Here is a 20,361-nt window from a genome sequence, read left to right as displayed (position 1 = left end):
GGTGTGGTGTGCTTGCTCTCAGAGCCCCCAAGATGCTCTTCATAAATAGCACGTATGCTATTTTGGTCAAATTTTTAACTTTGTTTTCCCATGTGATTTCTACGTGGCTTCAATGGAGAGGATATTCTTAAGTTCCTAAATTGTTACGCAGCATGGTTTTCTTTCACTGAAGTCCTGTGATTTCAGTGGAACTAGTTTGCATTATACTCTACTACCAAGTAGGTCAGCCCTTTAAAATTTTGCCACTTCTGATTTTCCCTTTCAAATCTCTGCTGAAAACAGATAACTGAATGTCTATCTACTCTCCAGTCTTTGCTGTACCTACTTTCTTATCCTGTTTACTTTCAATTTATAGATCTCTCAGCAGTCAAAGGCAGAAAGAAATGACCAGAAAACCCTAATTCAGAGTGTAACATACATACTTTCCTACTATCCCTAAAAGTGGGCATTTGAGTACTCTGCTTCCTCAGCAAGACAGTAAAATATCGATACTGCAGAGTGAACTGGGAAGTCCATCTGGAAACAAAAAAATGTGCATGTTTGTTTGGCGTGTTTCCCAGTCACTGCTGCTTTGTGGTTTCCTGTGAAAAGTGCAAAGACGTCCCCAGTCAATACATGACTTTCCCCGTTAGATGGTGCTCGAGGACAGATTTATTGGGCATTTCATTCTCTGGCGCACAAACTGATGCAACATGAAGGAAGTCTCCTCTGCTAGCTGAATTTAGATGGAACTTTTAGAAAGAGCAAAAAGTGCTCTTGTATGGTTTTGTGGTTTGGTTTTGTGTTGTTGTTTTGTTGCTGGTTGTTGTTTTTTTTTCAGTACGGAAAAGCCAAACCTCTGACCCAAACCAGACAGCGTTGAATGAGAAGGGCTACCGGGGATTCGTCCTGTGTCACCTACTGCTGTCATTGCTACTTGAAAAGGAGAACACTCAGGAAAACAGTTTGCCAAGATGGTGAAGGTCTAGACCCAGCAGTAGTGGAAAAGAGCCTGAAAAGGGTGGGAGGAGCAGGAGAGAGGACAGGAGAGAGCACTTACAAGGAGTCAAGAGTCCCAAGAGATTTGTGGTTCTGCTTCAGACTGTCAGAGATCTGCCTTGATGCTTGCATTCTGTGAATCTCAAAGTGTGTTGGAAAGGTAACAGCATGTTAGTGTATTTTGAAGCACCAAGAGCTAAAGACCATATTTAATAAAAACTACCTCCAATCTGGTGTGCTTGTGATAAATGGTACCCACGTTAAGTAACAATAATCTGAGTATGCACTAAGAGACAACCAGAAAAGCAGTGAGGTTCCCAAAACCTGCATTCATTATTTAAAACCATGCCATAAAATACAGTAACTGTTTGAAAACAAGGTGGAGTTTCCCACATACAAGCCAATTGCTTGATCATTACAAGCACATGAATGAGAAAGCTTCACAGGGGGAAAACTCAATGTTGATGTGCAACATTTCACATTTATTTAGTCAGGTTTTAGATGGGCCTGATATAAACCACCCAATCTAATCAGTCTGATCTGCAAGGAGGACACAGTTTCAAAGCTGAAATCCACACTCAAGGCCTCTTTCTTATTCAAGCATGATCCCAAAAATGCATGGACAATTTCACTGATGAAACATACTTTCCTGTGAAAGGCAAACAGAAATTTGGTTCTGAAGCTTGCTGGCTTGCTTTGAGTCCAGTTTTACTTCTAAAAAAGAGATGATCATTAATGGATAGCTAAGTATTTTCTTCCACAAAAATAATTTCTTGAGAATAGCCACAAACATTTGACTGAGATTTCTTGAGTTCATATACCCATGCCCCTGCAGCTTAGACTTTGCATTTCATACAATGCAGAAACTTCCATAGTTGGAACGGAAGACTGAAAGAAAGACTCACTTTGCCAATAAAAGGCTTTAGGAAGGTTTGACATTTTTAATACATATATGAAATAAATATTTTGGAAAAGCTGTTAGAAGAAGGAAAGTCTTAAATCCTCATTTATAAAGCTAATTTATTAACCCCATTCATGAATCTTTGAAATATGTCTGCCCTGTGATTTAAAAAGGAAATTCTGATTCTTAATAGTTTTTTTTTCAAAACAAGCTTGAAAAAGAAAAAAAAAAAAAGAAAAATAAATTAATCTTATTGCCCACAGCTTTAGAAATGTGCTAATGAAAAAAGAAAAGTTATGATTTCACAGTGTACATTCTTCAATTAAAATTGTTGACTTTATAACAAGTAGAATGGAAATGATTTCTGTATTGTGCTGAAATGTGCATTGGTGCTAAGGCAAGCTCAAAACTTAGGACGGGTTAAGTGGGACAGAAAGTGCAAATTCCTAAGAGCTATACAGTTAAGTATAATTTATTTTAATGCACCCTCCCTTCACATATGCATTCAAGTGGCAGCCATTTATGCTAGGATGAAAACATCTGTGTTTCTTATGGGTGTTGCTAAGGTGCATAGTGACTTCAACTGATTTCAGGGCCCTGCTGTGCTACTTTTCTGTACAAACAAATTAAACAGAACATTTTTGCTCCTAGGAGTGCATAGCTCAGACAAAGTAAAGATTATCTTTCTGCTTTTACAGATGAAGAAACAAAAACTAAACCAAGTTGATCAAGGTCACAAACACAAGTGAATGAGCTTTCTTGAGTCTCAGTGGTCCCTTCCTCAAATGATACTGCTTGCTTCATCTACATGCAGCACTCTGCAACTATTCTACTACTGTACTTGCACTGCAGCCAAGAAATGAAGGTGCAAAAAAGCAAGTTTGACTAAGAATATTGTTTATCTGTTTCTTTTAGGGCTTCTGGTGTCCTTCTAGGTGCTCTCAGCTCTCATTGACATTAGTGAAAATCAAGGTAATTCATATTTTCTTTGGTGATCTTTAGTACCTTTCAAAGGTAACATATTGCAAACACTTAAGAAAGTAAAAATTCAAGTTATGCAAGTCTTGTCCCTTTCTATAAACTGCATTTGCAGTTTTGCTCCTACAGCTTGTTTCTTCTTTTCTTCCTCTTTTTCTGTATCACAGTTCTTTGACCAAACTGGGCTTCAGGAATATATTTAATCTTCTTACAAAGTCTATATGATAGGTGCATTGTGCAATTTTCAGTGTTACTCATATTAAAGCTCTGGTTAAAACAAGTATTAGTTGATTATAAATAAAATCTGAAATGATACAAAGTTTTTTTAATGAACCCATTCATCACTGGACTTTCAACAATGATAACTGGGCATTGAACTTGTGAGACTTGGTTCCACAGTAGACAACGTGATAAGGCACATTTCCATGCTATCTTAATAGTGGAAATAATGTAATTAAAGCATTGGCATAAGTTATTCATAAAAGAGATTAAGATTTTTTTATGTCTTTGGTTCCAGTATTCCTTTCATTTAGTCAATGGCATAGACTTCAATCCAAATGGAAGTGGTTAGATCCACATTGAGGCCTGTTTGTTTACTTTAACGGATCCCATAGTCTGATCAGATAGTTTAGAATCCTAATTTGATATGTCCATGGTTATTAGCAGTAGTTCTTGTATTGTTATGTTCAATATGGCTGGTTCTCAGGCTTATTTCTCTGCCTTTCCCCTTGTGATGCCTGCCTAACTAATCGTGGTGGTGGCATAGGTCTTGCTGACCCGTGGTCTGCAGTCAAATCTTCCCTACTCAAAGTGCCAAATCTTGGTCTTGTCAGCAGTGGCTGCCTGAACCCAATGGATGGCTGGGGCAAGGTGCTTGGCTCCTGCTGCTCTCCTTGTCCATCCTGGCTCCCGTCAACTTCATTCTTCCACTCCACCATAAACTCAGGTAGTGGCCTCTGCTGTCTCAGTCTCTGATCTCTCAAGATTTTCCCTGCTCTTGGTCTTAGATTGAGCACAGTTGTAGCGGCATCCAGCTCAGAGTCACTGCTGTCTCCAACTGTTAATTGAAAAGACAATTAACATTTTAGGTGGCAAATATTACTGTTTCAGGAATATTTGAAAAAAAGCACACCGAGCCACAGAAGAAAACTTCCCTATGTTTCTTAAATTTAGTGCTTTTCTGATTAGACACAATAATAGATACCTAACTGCCACAAAAGAGGACAGATCTGAAGTACAAACATGCCTCCCCTCAAAATTGATTTTAGAAAACCTCTACTCAGCTGCTCCTCAGTTGCTTAGTGCTCCCCTGTTCAACTTGACATTTCCTCAGTTCTGTCTCTGGACATGGAAAAACCTGTCTCTCTTGGAGGTATTTGAGCTCTAGTCCCCACTTACATCCAAGCAGGATAAAAAAAGGAAATTTCTCACCCTCACATCCCATGAAACCTAGCCTGAGAGTTATTTCTAACAAAGGGTCACCCAAGGTCAATGTAGAGACAAAGGAGGAAACATCCCACCCTTAATACAGCTGAATGTAAGATACAGAGGAAAATGCACAAATGTCACAACTTGTAAGTGTTACAGACTCCTGCACCCCCTCACAACAGGAAAGAAAATGGTCAGAGGAAAGCTGGCATAATCATTTAGGGGATCCTCTTAAATGATGGCTAGCAGGTAAACCAAGCTGGAAACTTTCTGGATGTGTATGAGTGCGCATATTTTCCCCAGCAGGCTTCTTTCAAATGGATTAACATCTTCATCGAAACTTGCACACTTCAGTCATTTGATAATCATTTTAATAATCATGTATGACTGGCTCAGATTAATTCTTAGACTTAAGTCAGATATGGTATTTTAAATATATCAAAGTAAAGAACTGTGTATTGTGCAACTGTCATAAGAACAACTTCCATTAGTAGCCTACATGTTATTTCTTTTAAAACAGTGAGGAAGGGGTCAACAAAATATATTGCCACTTAATTGTCCACTCACTTAGATAATTATATATCAAGGAACGTCTGCATTGGACTGTGTTTGCAGGCTTTTTCCCCTTAAGTATGTCAAATAATATATTTTTTGACAGTTGAATAATCCAGAGGCACATTTCCTCTTTAATTCTGGGTGACAGCGGGTGACCTCCACAGACATAACTACAGAATAAAAGGCATCCTACATTCAGGAAAGCAAAGATGTAATTATTAGCAGGCAAAACGATGGTCTATTGCTAAATAAATTTGTAAGGGTGGGAAACTGACTGGACTGGGAATCAGATCATTATAGTGACTGTGCAGAGATTTAATCTTCCCAGCAAGAGATCTTAATGGTTGCTTGCAGTGAAAGGAAACGCTTCTGAGCATGGCATAAACATGGTAGCGCAACCAGTAATAATCAAAAGTAATATATAGAATTTGGCAAAGTTTTCACACAAAATGGCTGTCTTCCCCCAGATTTGGCTTAGGCACTGGCTGTAGGGCCATGCCTAGAGAGTGGTGGTGAATCCAGCTGGAGGCCAGTCACTAGTGGTGTCCCCCAGGGATCAGTTCTGGGCCCCATCCTGTTCAGTATCTTTACTGATGATCTGGATGAGGGGATTGAGTCCATCATCAGTAAATTTGCAGATGAAACCAAGTTGGGAGCAGGTGTTCATCTGTTCAAGTGTAGAAGGGTTATCCACATGGACCTTGACAGGCTGGACAGATGGGCAGAGTTCCACATGGTGGCATTCAACAAGTCCAAGTGCCAGGTGCTGCACTTCGGTCACAACAACCCCATGCAGTGCTACAGGCTGGAGTCAGAGTGGCTGGAGAGCAGCCAGGCAGAAAGGGATCTGGGGGTACTGGTTGACAGCCATCTGAACATGAGCCAGCATTGTGCCCAGGTGGCCAAGGCAGCCGATGGCATCCTGGCCTGCATCAGGAACAGTGTGGCCATCAGAACAGGGAAGTCATTGTGCCCCTGTACTCAGCACTGTTTAGTCCACACCTTGAGTCCTGTGTCCAGTTCTGGGCCCCTCAATTTAAGAAGGACATTGAGACTCTTGAACGTGTCCAGAGAAGGGCAACGAGGCTGGGGAGAGGCCTCAAGCACAAGGCCTCTGAGGAGAGGCTAAGGGAGCTGGGGTTGTTTAGCCTGGAGAAGAGGAGGCTCAGGGGAGACCTTATTGCTGTCTACAACTACCTGAAAGGAGGTTGTAGCCAGGTGGAGGTTGGTCTCTTCTCCCAGGCAACCAGCACCAGAACAAGAGGACACAGTCTCAAGCTGCGCCAGGGAAACTTTAGGCTTGAGGTGAGGAGAAAGTTCTTCAGAGAAAAAGTTGTTGGCCATTGGAATGTCCTACCCAGGGAGGTGGTAGAGTCACCGTCCCTGGAGGTGTTCAAGAGGGGATTGGATGTGGGACTTGAAGCCATGGCTTAGTTTGTCATGAGCTGTTGGGTGACAGGTTGGACTTGATCTCTGAGGTCTTTCCCAACCTTATTGATTCTACAGTTTTTTGATTCTATGATTTTGTGTGAGTGTGTGTTAGAATTCAAGAACTCTGTATAAAACATTTGTGAGTTGGAGCAGGGTGGGGGGAAAACGTAACTGTCATTTTTTGTTAGAAACCACATCATTTTGAGAGGACTTTGTGTCCTTATTTTCCTCTCCAATTTGGTTCTCATAGCAGTATCATCTACATTGGCCCCAGTGAGAAAAGAAACTAAATAGGCTCATAATCCAAGAGAGAGATCTGGACATTATGGAATAAAGACAAGGAGAGAAAGACACAGCAGCGTTTCTGCTGCAGAAGTATTTCAGACTGCTGCTTGCTTGCATGGACTATGCCACTATGGTATTTAAACTGAGAAAGCCTTTAGGACCCATTGCTTTTAATGCTCCAAGACCCCTGGAAAGATCCTTGGAAAAACCTTCCTTCTATGTAGACAAAATGATTGTAGCACGGTAAGAGACATCTGAAAAATGTTCATTACCTCTGGAATTTGTTTTATTTCTCACTCGTAGTTTCTCTGGGAGTTTAGTGTTTTTAGGAAGTGAAAGGAATCTTTTTGTATTTGCAGCAGCCTGTGTGCAAAGAAATATGAGAAAAGTAAAGTTAGTGCAGATTAAAGTAGCTGCATAATGCATGTTAAGATATACAACTGAGGCTTGAACATCTTTATGTAGTTAAACAGCTGAATACTAGTTTGGGATTAGCTAATACGTGATCTTTTACTATACACTCAAGTTAATGCTGATTGCTGGTTGAGGTTTGTGCCAACTAAGGTAAAGACTGAGTAATCTCAATAATCTTAAACAAAGGAAAGCATAGTGATATGCCCACTGAGATGAAAGTTAATAAATGTATGCCCTCTAACCTCAGCCTTACCTGTATAAGTTTTCCTAGGGAAGGGAAAAACTGCAAGCATGGCACTACTTCACACACCTCCAGTTTGAAAATTCTACTAATCACCTGCAAAAATCAGGTTGAGACTGAAGCTTGGGCACAAGAACTGATCTGTATTCTGGTCCTGCAAGTGCTTTATACATGTAAATGACTTTACACAGTTGACTAGTCACACTAAAGTTGATGGGGAAGTTAGGCACCCGCGTGATCATTTACCAGTTCAAGGCATAAAATCTTTGTTTTTCCAAGACTAAGCTCTAAAGTCCTTGGGAGCAGAGCACACCTCATACTTCCTGGAATATGAGAAGTACTTTCCAAGACAGGGTTCTTTTTCCTTTTTTTTTAATTCAGAAGTTTATCAAAGACATCCTTTCTTCCATTTCTTACAAAGATTTTTTCCAAAATCTTTACAATCTACCAGTTTTCCTCTGCTTCCATGTTGCATATGCAAATGAAACCTGAAAGGAGATTTATTTCCTTGAAATGAGAAGTTTTTCTTCTTTGGATATCACCATGATGCTCAAGGCCACTATGCTTCTCTCTGTGGTGGACTTACCAATGGATAAATATTTTTTAAGTTACAGCCTGTGTATTTTAAACAACTGTCAGACACTTATGTCTTGCTCTGGCCCAAAAACATCTCAGTCCTACTGCACCTCTTCATTATTCCACCTAAGTAAATAATTTATTATTATATCACAAAGACAACATATGTAACTGTGGTTGAGAAGGCAAAAAAATCCTTCAGTAACAGACTTCTTATCTCAACACCACAGTAGCCCCAGTAATAATCAAAAATGAGATATAGCACTTATTGGAGACATGCTTCCAGCCTCAGCTGCTGAAGGACAACTGTGTCACTGAAGACAACAGTCACAAAGTATTTCTATAAAATGAAAATATGTATTTATAGGATGGCTAATTTGTCTGATACCTGAAATGCAAAGATGATCTGGGGGATCAGCTTCCCTGCTGAATCACTGTGCTTCATTCAAATATGGTCTGAATTTTACAGTGAAAGTATTGCAGAACTGCCTCAGAGGGTCAAATATTATCATGCCATTCTTGTAGTGCTATTCTGTGTCAAAATCTGAAGTCTTGACTACACTTTATAAATACTAAAGAGCTCACAACATTTCACAAAGTAAGAACTCACACAGACTAACTCAATTGAAAGTTCTCTTTCCTGTATTTTGGTGCATACTGTAAGTTGTTTTTCTATCTCAAAGTTATTTTTTATCTCAATCATCCATGCTTCATCAAAATTCCAATAGAGAATACTGGACATCCATTAGAAGTACACTGTGTACAGAATCTATTCAGCTCTTATGAGATAAAATCATGGCAGCAGATCCTACTCCCTTATCATATTCTACAAGACTGAAGCTTTGCTGAAGAGGTCAACACAAATTGTCTTAAAGGCACCAGAACAGGTTGTCCCCATGTGCTGAGAGATAAGTATTTGGATAAGAGGCAAGCCATTCAGGATGACTACAAAGTTGTTGTGAGTCTATGCAGGGAGAAAAGAGAAGGATCAAAGCCCAACTAGAAATTTTTCTGGGTTCATCTATGAAAGACAGTAAATATTTGTGCAAATATATTAGCAACAATAGGATAACTAAGGATATTCCCCATCCTTTATTGCATGCAGGGGAAAATATACTAATCAAGGATGAGGAAAAGGCTGATGTACTCAATACCTTCTTTGCCTCACTCTTTAGTGGTGGGACCAATTGTTCACTGGATACCCAGCCCCAGCCCTCTGAGCTGGCAGATAGAGACACAGAGCAGAATAAAGCCCCCATGATCCAATCTGCTGTATCGCTTAAGACATACACAAGTCTATGTGGCCAAATGGCATACAGCCAAGAGTACTGGGAGCTGATGGAAGTGCCCACCAAGCCATTTTCCACCATTTACTGGCAGTCCTGGCTAACAGGTGATGTCACAGCTAACTGGAGAATGACAAACATGACACTCATCTCCAAGAAGGGCAAAAAGGGAACTACAGACCGGTTGGTCTGACCTTGGTGACAGGGAAGACCATGGAGCAGATCGTCTTGAGTGACATTATGCAGCATGTGCAGGACAACAAGGGGATCAGGCCCAGTCAGCATTAGTTCATGAAGGGCAGATTCTATCTGATGAATCTGATTTCCTTCTATGACAAGGTGACCTCCTTGGTGGATGAGGGAAAGCCTGTGGACATTATTTACTTGGACTTCAGTAAGGCATTTGACACTGTCTCCAGAATATCCTCCTGGGTGCTTATGGCTTGGATGAGTGGCCAGGCTCAAAGACTGGTGGTGAATGGAGTTAAATCCAGTTGGCAGCCAGTCTCTAGTGGGGTTCCCCAGGGCTCTGTTTTGAGGCCAGGCTTGTTTAATACCTTATCAATAATCTGGATGAAGGGACTGAGTATACCCTCAGTAGGTCTGCAGATGACACTAAACTGGGAAGAAATGTTGATCTGCTTGAGGGCAGGAAGGCTGTACAGAGGGACCTGGACAAGCTGGACTGATGGATCCCAATGCATGAGATTCAGAAAGACCAAGGGCTGGGTCCTGCACTTAGACCACAACAGCCCCATGCAATGGGACCTGGGAGTGGCTGGAAAGCTGCTCAGCAAAGAAAGACGTGGAGGTGCTGATCAACAGCTAGCCGAACATGAGCCAGCAATGTGCTCAGATGGCCAAGAAAGCCAGCAGCATCCTGGGCTGTAGAAGGAATAGTGTGACAAGCAGGGAAGTAGGGAAATGATCATGCCCCTGTACTCAGCACTGGTGAGGCCACACCTTGAGTATTGTGTTCAGTTTTGGTTGGGGCCCTCACTACAAGAAGGACATTGAGCCTGTCCAGAGAAAGGCAAGGAAGCTGGTGAAGGGTTTAGAGAGCAAGTATTATAAGGAGCTGCAGAGATAACTGGGGTTGTTTAGTCCATCTGAAGGGAGACATCATTGCTCTCTCCAACTACCTGAAAGGAGGTAACAGCAAGGTGCATGTTGGTGTCTTCTCCCTACTGAAAAATGATAAGGCAAGAGGAAATGACCTCAAGTTGCACCAAGGGAGGTTTAGACTGGATATTAAAAGAAACTTCTTTACTTAGAGTTATCAAACACTGAAACAGGCTTCCCAGGGAGACGATTGAATCATCATCCATGGAGGCATTTAAAAGACACAAAGATGTGGTGCTAGGGAACATGGTTTACCATCATGCTTAGTAGAGACAATAATGGTTGATCTTAAAGATCTTTTCCAACCAAAATGATTCTATTATTCTATGATAAATTAAGAGACTCATGTATGCAACTCAGGGTGTAAATGTGACATTATATGTGCAGGTGTCTTCCAAATTTTTTTCTGTGTTTCAGGAGATTTTTGTTTTCTGCATGACATTTAGCTACAAAGAGCTGCTCTCTGTAAAACACCCAAAATGCAAGTACCGGTCTTTCTCTTGACAGGCTGTTCGTTTTCCTCAGGCTCTCCCTAAGGCTGTGCCGCCGCCGGATAAGAATTTCTTTGGCCTGTTTTTCATTTGCATCTGCAGCCAGGCTGTGTCGGTTGTATGACATTGTCTGAAATATAAAAGCAGTGGTCACATTCTGAAAAGCATAATGTCAAATATATTGAACTATGTGCATAGTGCCAAACAGGTTCTTTGCATGAATGTTTTAATGAGCATCATAAACCCTTGTGTACCAAATCATACCGCAGATGATTAAGAACTAGAACAGTAATGATGCCAGCATTTTTTTTCAGTCATGTGTTTCACAAGCACTTCTTTGGTTTGGTTTTCTTTTTTCTTTTTAACCTGCTGATATTTATAATGAAAAAGAAATTGGAAAAAGTTGGCTTAATGTAGTGTTTACCCCCACACTGTACTTGCTCAGTCAATATGTCAATGGAAGAGACACATTTGAAAGTGATAAGAGGAGTCACCTAGAGGGAAGTCATTTTTACCTCCGGCAAGCTGAAGCTTGCTCCACTTCTGAGTGTTTTCCAAGGGCTCAGGCATTTAAACTACTTAGCTACAGGAGGGTAAATATGAAATGTCCTTTTGCTTGTATGTCACTGTTTTTCCAGCTCATCACCTCTGCTTTTAATATAAATAACTTCACAGCTGGAGGCAAATGGGAAATCTGATCCTGCATCATGAAGTGACCAAAATACTGATGTAAGTGGACAGTGTTGAGTTGAATGTGCACCTATGATCTTTTTTAAATTACATAAGTATATTGCAGGTAATATGATAAAACATTAAGCTTTATCGATACTGTAAGGTCAAAAAAGCTATTTACATAAAGGACTGTGAATGTGTTGCTGTGCATACAATAAGACATGGATTGCAGCTCACACCCGTGGCTCAGTTGGTAACACACAAGACCCTTAATGGGAAGGATTCATAGGCAATGGAAGTAACTAACAGCATGAATTATTATGCTATGGTACAGCAGGTGTACTGGCATGACAACATGTTAGGAAAGTAATCAGTATATTGAAAGAGTAGTGGGATATTTAAGTATGCAAAACTTTGTCCTTACTCGATGTCGTATTTGGTAGAGATTCTTTGTTAGTATTTCCCGCATGTTTTCCATTTCAATGGGTGAAAGCGGCTTTATCTTTCCTTCATGATATTCACTGTGGCAGGATGAAAAGGGGACAAGAGAGGGACAAGAGAAAAAAAAATTTTACTTTTTTTTTTTTTTTTAATGGTTGGGAATTACATTTGAACCATTTCCCTTGGAAAGAGTTAGAAAGAACGTTTCAAAATAACTGAGAAACAGGTGAAAACACAATGTGCAGGAAGGAAATTTCAATCTCATTTGAGTCACTGGGTAAGGCTCAAAACTCAGTCTCCAAGATTTGATATAAATTACATTTAAATGAAGAATTGGTTAAGGTACTATTCAAAAATTCCCTCAGGCTTTCCCTGTAGCTATTTGCAGCAGATGGGCAGGCAGTGATTCAAATCCAGCTCTGCTCTACATGGTAAATCAATGTTCCTATGAGCAGCTGCCCTTGTAAAACTATATAGTCTGCACCAGCACAGCCCACCAGGCACTTCCATGTCTGAGCTGCAGGCAAAACGGTCTTGCGTTGTATCCATTTACTTTTAATGTGACATTAGATACAAAGTGTCCTAAGTCAAAGTGATCATCCTGCCTACAGACTTAGCGGTGAAATAAGTTATGTGACCCAAATAAAATGTTTGCTTGTTTACCTGAGAGATACTGACGATGGGACCTTACTTATCATTCCACTCTCTGCCATCTCAATAGCATGTTTGATTTCCAGCTTCTTGTATAAAGAAACAATACTGGATTTGGGCTGGTTCTCCCGGATTAGAAGTCTTCGCAAGTATTTATTGTCAAACTTCTTAAACCTGTACATGAGGCAAAGCAACCCAACCAGTTAATTTTTACTGTGCATAGTTAAGGAAAACCAATATACTGTACCTAATCCAATTGTGAAGAAGTTTATTCCCTTGGAATGCGTCTGTTCTTATTAACAGCCTGCTGCTGAGTAGCATGAAAAAGGGTCAAGTTCATCTTTGCTTCAGATAGTTTTAACCTGTGTTTTGATTAATACGTTAATGGACAGTCTCCCTAGCAGCAACCTTCAACTTTTAGATATTCTGTGTTATTCCACAACATTATTTTTAATTCTCCATTTTCAGTGAGACAAAGAGAACATTAAATATTTACTGTAATAACAAATAAAAGGTCTAAATCTGCACCACCTGCTTTTTCTTTGAAATTTTAATTTGCTCTTGTTAAACTTTGGATGTTCTCCCTCCTTTAATGCAATTGCAGTCCTCTTGGATGTTTGGTGAAAAAATATTGATTACAGCTCGGGTAATTTTGTTTGTCAGAAAATATTTTGCCTTCTGGTGATTTGCCTTCGGAAATTATTCTTCAGTTCAGGTCCAAAGGTCATGAAGAGGTGGGACCCTTCTTTGCTCTGTAATCTGTTAATTAAAGGTCTCACACAGACTGGAGGAGAACCAAGCTGAGCAAAGGAAAGTTCTATCCATGTCATGCATCTGTCAGAAGAGCACCCTCACTGTGCCTGACAGCACAGCAGATAAGGTGAAAACATGAATTATTCAGGTATTGCCAGTGGCAATATTCTTAAATGACACAAAAGTCTTAAATGTTATCATCAAGAACTGCGGAGCTGCCTGATATTAGGATCTCTCATGCACCTTGTGCCAGCTAGTGCCTTGATCTTTCTTGAGAAAGGCCTTAAGCTTTTGTATATATTCCATCAAATAAGAAACTAACCCCTCACTTAACACTACAGATGCATACAATTTGCAGGAGGAAAGGTGGACAGGATGAAAGGCTCATCAACCACACAGGAAATGCTCTGAAATTGTCAGGATTAGGGAGAGGACACACACCCTCAGAAGGTACTTTATTCTTGAACCAGAGGGTTGCCTTTCTTCCCAGTTGGAAGATTTTGTTCTGCTTGCTTGTGGCTTACTCAAAAGACAATGTTTTTCTACTTTCCTCTTGTAACCCACATGTTCTAAAAACAACCATCCACCTTCAAGAATAAAATGCTAAAAATTAAATAGGATGCACAACAGCCTTTCTTTGTTGCTGCTGAGCCAGTTCAGCTCCTCCTGCATAGCAAAGATATTTAAATGCCATTCTTACTTATCTCTCCAAAAGTTGTGACCCCAGTGTCCACACACATCTTCAATTCCTGTCTTCACATGGTCAAAGAACTAAAAGGGAAACATCAGTTCATTACATATAAACATCACTTTGATTGCCTTCAGGCATTAGTAGTTTCTAACTTCAAAACAGAAATGTGTAGCTAGAATTCAGGGTGACAATTCAATTTAGCTAAGCGCAGTCTAACCAAACCGAGAGCCAAACTCTGTTTTGTTTCACTGGAGCTTCCTTAGCTCACATCCCGAAAATGACAGAAATATATTGCTAATTTCCTCAAAATCAATCTACCTGAGTCTGAAGGTTTTTCTCATATTTTCACCACTTCTAAATTCCCTAAACACTCAGGGATATGCCTGGGAGTTATGCAGGGACTTCCCCAGGCCTGACAGTGAAACAAGTATGGCTTTGTGGAGGAGAGCACCTGACTGGACAGCAGCTCCCTACATCAGCACCAGCCCCTCAGGGTGTCCAGGACAGAGCTGAGATACCTACCTTCAGGAAATGAGCTCCTGTTTTATGGAACTGTGGTCTAGCCTTATCTCAAAGCATCTTGATCACCTAGTATTCCTCTGCATATTATAAATTACAAAATAGAGAATCAGTTTGCTTTTAATTCAAGTACTACAGTAGGGGTCTCTCAAATTGCAGGAGAAATCTTGGTAGATAATTCTAAAAGGATAAGCTCTGAAAACAGGAACTCAAAGACATGGACAGGCTGGAGAGTTGGGCAGAAAGGAACTCAGTGAAGTTCAACAAGGACAAGTGTAGAGTCCTGCACCTGGGCAAGAAAGTCCCAAGAGGGACAATGGCATCCTGGGGTGCATTAAGATCAGTATGACCAGCAAGGTCAAGCGAGGTTCTCCTGCTCTTCTACTCTGCATTGGTGAGGCCTCATCTGGATTATTGTGTTCCAGTTCTGGGCTCCAAGTTCAAGAGAGACAAGGAACTACTGGAGAGAATTCAGTGGAGGCTATGAGGACATCTAGACATACTTCCATGCTGAATATGGCCCTTACCATTTTTGGAATATCAAACTACCTGCCACAAGTAGGCTACAAGGAGAAATACATTCAAGAACATGTATGGCAAATAAACTGGAATAATTGGAGATACATAAGGAGGCTGATGATGTGAACATTAAGTAAGTTTAAGAGTGTGCTTAGGAGGAGTTTACATTTTTTAAATTAAACTAACTCAAATGAAATGTAATGGAATTAAAGTGGTAAAGGTTTCCTAATGTTGCCAAACTCTAAAATAATATGTATCTCATGTGAGAACAAACTACAGGAAGTTAATCTACCTCAAAAGGCAAACAATTAAGAAAGTGAAGACTCCAAAATAATGATACATAATAATGCTAATTTTGGTAATTGCCAAAGGTTAAATGTAAGCTTTACAGTTATGTTGCTTATAACAGCTATGAAAAAAAATAAATATCTCAAAGAGTGTGTATCTCTCTGTATACTGAAAGTCACTAGGAATTTCATCTATATGAGGGTTTTATCTGAAGCTGCAGCATACCCTGTTATAGATTTCTTCACTGACAGCAGGCTGCTTTTTATTTGACCTTTTGACATCAAGAAACTCCACCAGTGGGCGAATTGTTATTCCCTGTGAATAAGGAAAAAAAAAATTAGTTAAATAATTCTGAGGGGGTTGTCCATAAAGAAAAAGCAAAACCTTTCAGTCCTTTCCATCTCTGTCAGCCTTGAAAATGGCTATAGAGACATTTTTAGTTCTGGATACCCCTTCACCTTCTTAACCCCAAAATCCAAATACCCCAAAATTTGAGTCCTGTGTCCAGTTCTGGGCCCCTCAGTTTAGGAAGGAGGATGACTTGCTGGAACGAGTCCAGAGAAGAGCAACAAAGTTGGTGAGGGGTTTGGAACACAACCCCTACGAGGAGAGGCTGAGGGAGCTGGGGTTGCTTAACCTGAAGAAGAGGAGACTCAGGGGTGACCTTATTGCTCTCTACAACTACCTGAAGGGAGGTTGTAGACAGGCGGATCTTGGTTTCGTCTCCCAGGCAGCCAGCACCAGAACAAGAGGACACAGTCTCAGGCTGCACCAGGGGAGGTTTAGGCTGGATGTCAGGAAGAAGTTCTATACAGAGAGAGTGATTGCCCATTGGAATGGGCTGCCTGGGGAGGTGGTGGAGTCACCATCACTGGAGGTGTTCAGGAGGAGACTTGATGGGGTGCTTGGTGCCATGGTTTAGTTGATTAGGTGGTGTTGGATTGGTTGATAGGTTGGACGTGATGATCTTGAAGGTCTCTTCCAACCTGGTCTATTCTATTCTATTCTATTCTATTCTATTCTATTCTATTCTATTCTATTCTATTCTATTCTATTCTATCCTATCCTATCCTATCCTATCCTATCCAGCCTTACACAATAACTGTTAACAGTGAATTCACCCTTGTGATCAGCAGGTCTTGCATTTAACTATGAAGTCCTTGACAACACATAGAGTTCACTAATGCAACAAAAGGAAGGAAGCAGCTCCCTAGAGCTATGAGGTCTAAGAGGGGCAATCCGACAAACTCCATCAGAAATATGTCACCCCATTCATAGTATTTTTTTTTCAGTTCTGTTATGCATTAGAAAAACCCTCCCTTGTTTTCTGAATTAATAAACAGATCCTCCAATCATTCCAAAGCAAAAGTATGAAGTCCTCATTTTTAGTGATTGTTTCCAAAATGGAAACTCAAAGATGTATCAAGAGTAGCAATAAAACTGCTATTCAAGGTCATGATACAGAGACATCTACCTGCAGATACAGTCCTTGCTTGACTACTTTCAGAGAAAGAACAAAAAGCTCTGCCTACCCTAGAATGACATAATGGTTTTGAACAATTATTTGTGGAAGAACTGACATAATTTGTTTATTTGTATAGGCTTACTGGCACAGGGGAAGAGGAATTGATCTCTCATGGTGTTAAGATTAGTCCCTACTGTCCTAGACAACCAGCTAATTTTTATTTTTTTAAATAAATGAATCAAGCTTTATCTTAAAAGTAGTTAGGTTTCTTTGCCCCATTGCTCATACTGGAACACTCATCCTGAACCTCATTGTTCTGATAATTAGAAAGCTGCTTCTTAATTGCATCATGGTCACTTTGTGCCACTTTGTTCTTCTGCCAACATTTGTCTTTTTAGTTTAAACAGTGTTCCTTCTCCTCTGGTATTCACTCCTTCATATAAACAGTAATTACAGTCCCTCTTCTTCTTCATTTTGCTGAGGCCAAGGCATCCTGGACTACTTTCACATGACAGGCTCACTAGTTCCATGATCACTGTAGTATATGGCACTGTTCTCTGATGGAAATATCTATCTACAGAAATCTATAGAAATACCTATCTTGAGATCAGATTTACCTTTCTGTCCTCACAGCATTAGTGTTTTTAATTCTACCCCATTATCAACTAGTATAGCTGAGTCTTTTTCCCTATTTGTTTCCAAATGAAAGGTCACAATTTCATAAGAGAACCCCCTACTAAGACAGTCCCAGCAAAAAAAATTTGCACTTATTAATGTTAAATTTCACTCTATCGTATTGGCCCTCAGTTATTTGTTTCTTTCTACATGATACCCTATCTTGTCATCCTGAAAACACCTTCCAAAGCCTCTCTTCAAGAAAAGACTCCTACAGTTATGTGCCACAGTCATTAACAATAATATTAAATAAAACCATCCCCAGGAATCATCCATGAGGAATTCCATTAATAACATCTTGGCAGCCTATTTTTGACCAGGGTGGTCAAACACTGAAGCAGATGCCCATAGAAGCTGGGAAATCTCCATCCACACACATATTCAGGACTCAGCTTGACATGGCCCTGAGCAACACCATCTAGCTTCGAGGGTTGGCCTTGCTTTGGGCACGGGATTGGACTAGAGACCTCCAGAGGTGGTTTCTGGCCAAAAGAACCATACGCTTCTGTTTCCCTTTAATGGAAAAACTGTCAGCTCCTTCCTCATGCACTTTGCAACCATCCTACTGTGAATCTAAACTTTGGTTTAATAAATATTTAAGCTAACAACCTCCTATGTATGCCCTGCCCCCAAAGATTTTACAGTAGTCAAGTTAGATGAGATTACTCTAGAAAATAGATTGCCTCATCAGGGAATGATACCAGGTTTCCCTTTGGTAAACCATGTTGCATTTCCTAACATATTCTGTTTACCTATATATTTTAAAGTACTCTGTCCTTCAAAATCAGTTTTCATAGCTCACATGACAAGGTCAAGTAACTGTCTTCTGACTGCTCCAGCCACCTTCTTCCCTTTTCCCAAGAATGGGCACAGGTACTTGCTACTTTCCACAGCACATTTATTCATGAGAAAGCCAGGCTGAAAACATATTTATGTTTTTCAAATTCCTTTTACTAGTCTCAAATCTCTGTCACTGCTCCAGATAATGACGAGCCTGGTGTGTTTATTTGAGAATCTTAACCTCGCAGAATCACAGAAGCATGAAATGTTGTTTTCAGTCACTTCCCTCTCACTTGGTCACTCTTGGCCAGGCAGTTTGCAGTTTGAGCTGGGTGCCCCCCTGGTGTGTTCACTTCCTGTGTCCAGAAGTCCAGCCCAGAGGGATGGACACAGGAAATTGTGTATTTCCTACCATAATTCTTTGCACCACTATAAGATCCAGTGCGGGGTCTGGCACTTTCTCTTTTCTTCCTCCTCCGTCACCCGGTAACTGGGGGAGATGTCTGCTGGCTTTGGGCCTGGCTAGGCCCAAGGCCATGGGGGAATGGACAGTCTCAGGCCTGGCCAGCTGAGACTAGCCCAGCAGAGGGAGGGGGAAGAAGGAGCCCTGAGGGTCTTGGGTGTACCCTCAGGTGGGAATGGGATGCCTCTGGGTTTGCTTTGGGATCTTTCTTTGTCACTGCGCTTTGGGTTCTCTGTAACATTCACTGCTTTCTATTTAAACTTTCATCACTTTTGCAATCTGTTTGTCTGAGTGTTTTATTCCTGCCCGTGGTGGGGAGAGGGGCTGCCTCAACCCAGCATACTCCACATCCAGGATAACACCACAGTCAAGTTCTACACATTCTTCGACATGCTTTTGGATGGATGTTCAGCTGGTTTGCAGCACCACTGCCTAATGACCAGATTCAAACACTCGACCTCTCAGTACTGTCAGTGTTCTCCATTCCCAGCTCACTGCATACCATATTCAGCACTGAACTCCTGAGTAAATGCCCAACTTTAAATATTCTCACAAGGAATTAGTGCTGGAGCTGTACCCAGATCATTTTTTATCTCTATTCCAACCTCACTAGGTATTAAAAGCTTAATACTACTTGCATATTAGCATAACTGCTTACTATCTGTCATACTTTTGATACCTGTCTGTGATATGCATAACTTTTTTTTTTTTTTTTTGATAAACTGTGACCATGGAGAGTATCTTCAAATATGTTTCTTGCAACAAATTAGGATATTCGGGGTTTTACCCACTGCTCATTTACAACTTGTCTGAGAAATAAGAAGTCCAGAGGATGGAATGCATTACCTGAATGAAGACGGTAAAGAATATCACCACAATAACAGCAGTGATGAACAATTTCTTCCTGGGAAACACAGCAGGAGGAAGGAGAAATACAAGTGAAAAACAAATAGCTCCTCGGAGGCCTCCATAGGCAATAATGAATTGGTCCTTAAAAGTGAGAGGAATTGTCCGGAACAAGTTAATGATCTTAGTCAGAACAAAAACACCTGAAGGAAAAAAACAAAACCAAACCAAAACAAACACATCAAAAGAAAATTCAGAGAGGAAGAGAAAAAAAAAGGGAAATTAAATCATACAGAAATCCCTCACAATACCAATATTTGGTTTAAGTCACTTTTATTTCCTTCTTACCTATATATTATTGAAGGAATTAAATGTTACTTAGCCTATCAAAAACACTATTAAAAAAAGGCAAATGGATAAAGGACATCACCTTAAACATATTTAGTGAGCTAACCACATGGATTGAGCACCTCTAGCAGCTAACTGATCTCCACAAGACAACTGTTAGATTCTGCACCTTTAGAAGAGCAATAAATCTGTGTGTCAGTATAGAGTAAGATTTCTGATGTTTCTTAAATAGGATTTGAGGTGCTTTTGAACACTTTGGCTTGTCACCGCCATCAACCTATGCTTTGAATCCCGCAAAATCCTATTCACATAATTTTATTTGCACATACATGAGGGATGCAGGACTGGAGATGGAGGGAGAAGATGTCAGTGCATGCTGCTATACTGAAGGTAAAGGTTCCAGTGATGTGGTAAAGCGGAGTAAAGGCATAAAGGCCGGTGAAGGGAGCAAGTTCTGGGGCCAGGAAGTGGGGAGCAGTTAGGCTGCTCAGCTGCTTTTCAGCACAAGGTATTAATTGTGGCACTGCAGGTACATAAGAGAAAGTAGTCTATACTAATGAACTG

General features: G+C 40.5%; 1 protein-coding gene across 1 annotated transcript in view; it reads right to left on the bottom strand.

The window, feature by feature from the left end:
• Positions 1 to 2,954: 2,954 nt before the first annotated feature.
• The window catches only part of SLC9A2 (solute carrier family 9 member A2), a 37,194-nt gene continuing 19,787 nt past the window's right edge, over positions 2,955 to 20,361 (bottom strand). The window contains exons 5-12 of the mRNA XM_054163067.1: positions 19,450 to 19,652; positions 15,446 to 15,535; positions 13,904 to 13,974; positions 12,463 to 12,624; positions 11,783 to 11,879; positions 10,685 to 10,816; positions 6,829 to 6,919; positions 2,955 to 3,914 (exon numbers count right to left, since the gene is read on the bottom strand). Of these exons, the coding sequence (XP_054019042.1) occupies positions 3,544 to 3,914; positions 6,829 to 6,919; positions 10,685 to 10,816; positions 11,783 to 11,879; positions 12,463 to 12,624; positions 13,904 to 13,974; positions 15,446 to 15,535; positions 19,450 to 19,652 (1,217 nt within the window). The 3' untranslated portion in view covers positions 2,955 to 3,543. The remainder of the gene's footprint in view (positions 3,915 to 6,828; positions 6,920 to 10,684; positions 10,817 to 11,782; positions 11,880 to 12,462; positions 12,625 to 13,903; positions 13,975 to 15,445; positions 15,536 to 19,449; positions 19,653 to 20,361) is intronic.

The sequence above is a fragment of the Dryobates pubescens genome, chromosome 7 (genome assembly GCF_014839835.1).
Source record: "Dryobates pubescens isolate bDryPub1 chromosome 7, bDryPub1.pri, whole genome shotgun sequence".
NCBI classification, from domain to species: Eukaryota; Metazoa; Chordata; class Aves; order Piciformes; family Picidae; genus Dryobates; species Dryobates pubescens.
This window is presented reverse-complemented; position numbering and strand designations above follow the sequence as displayed.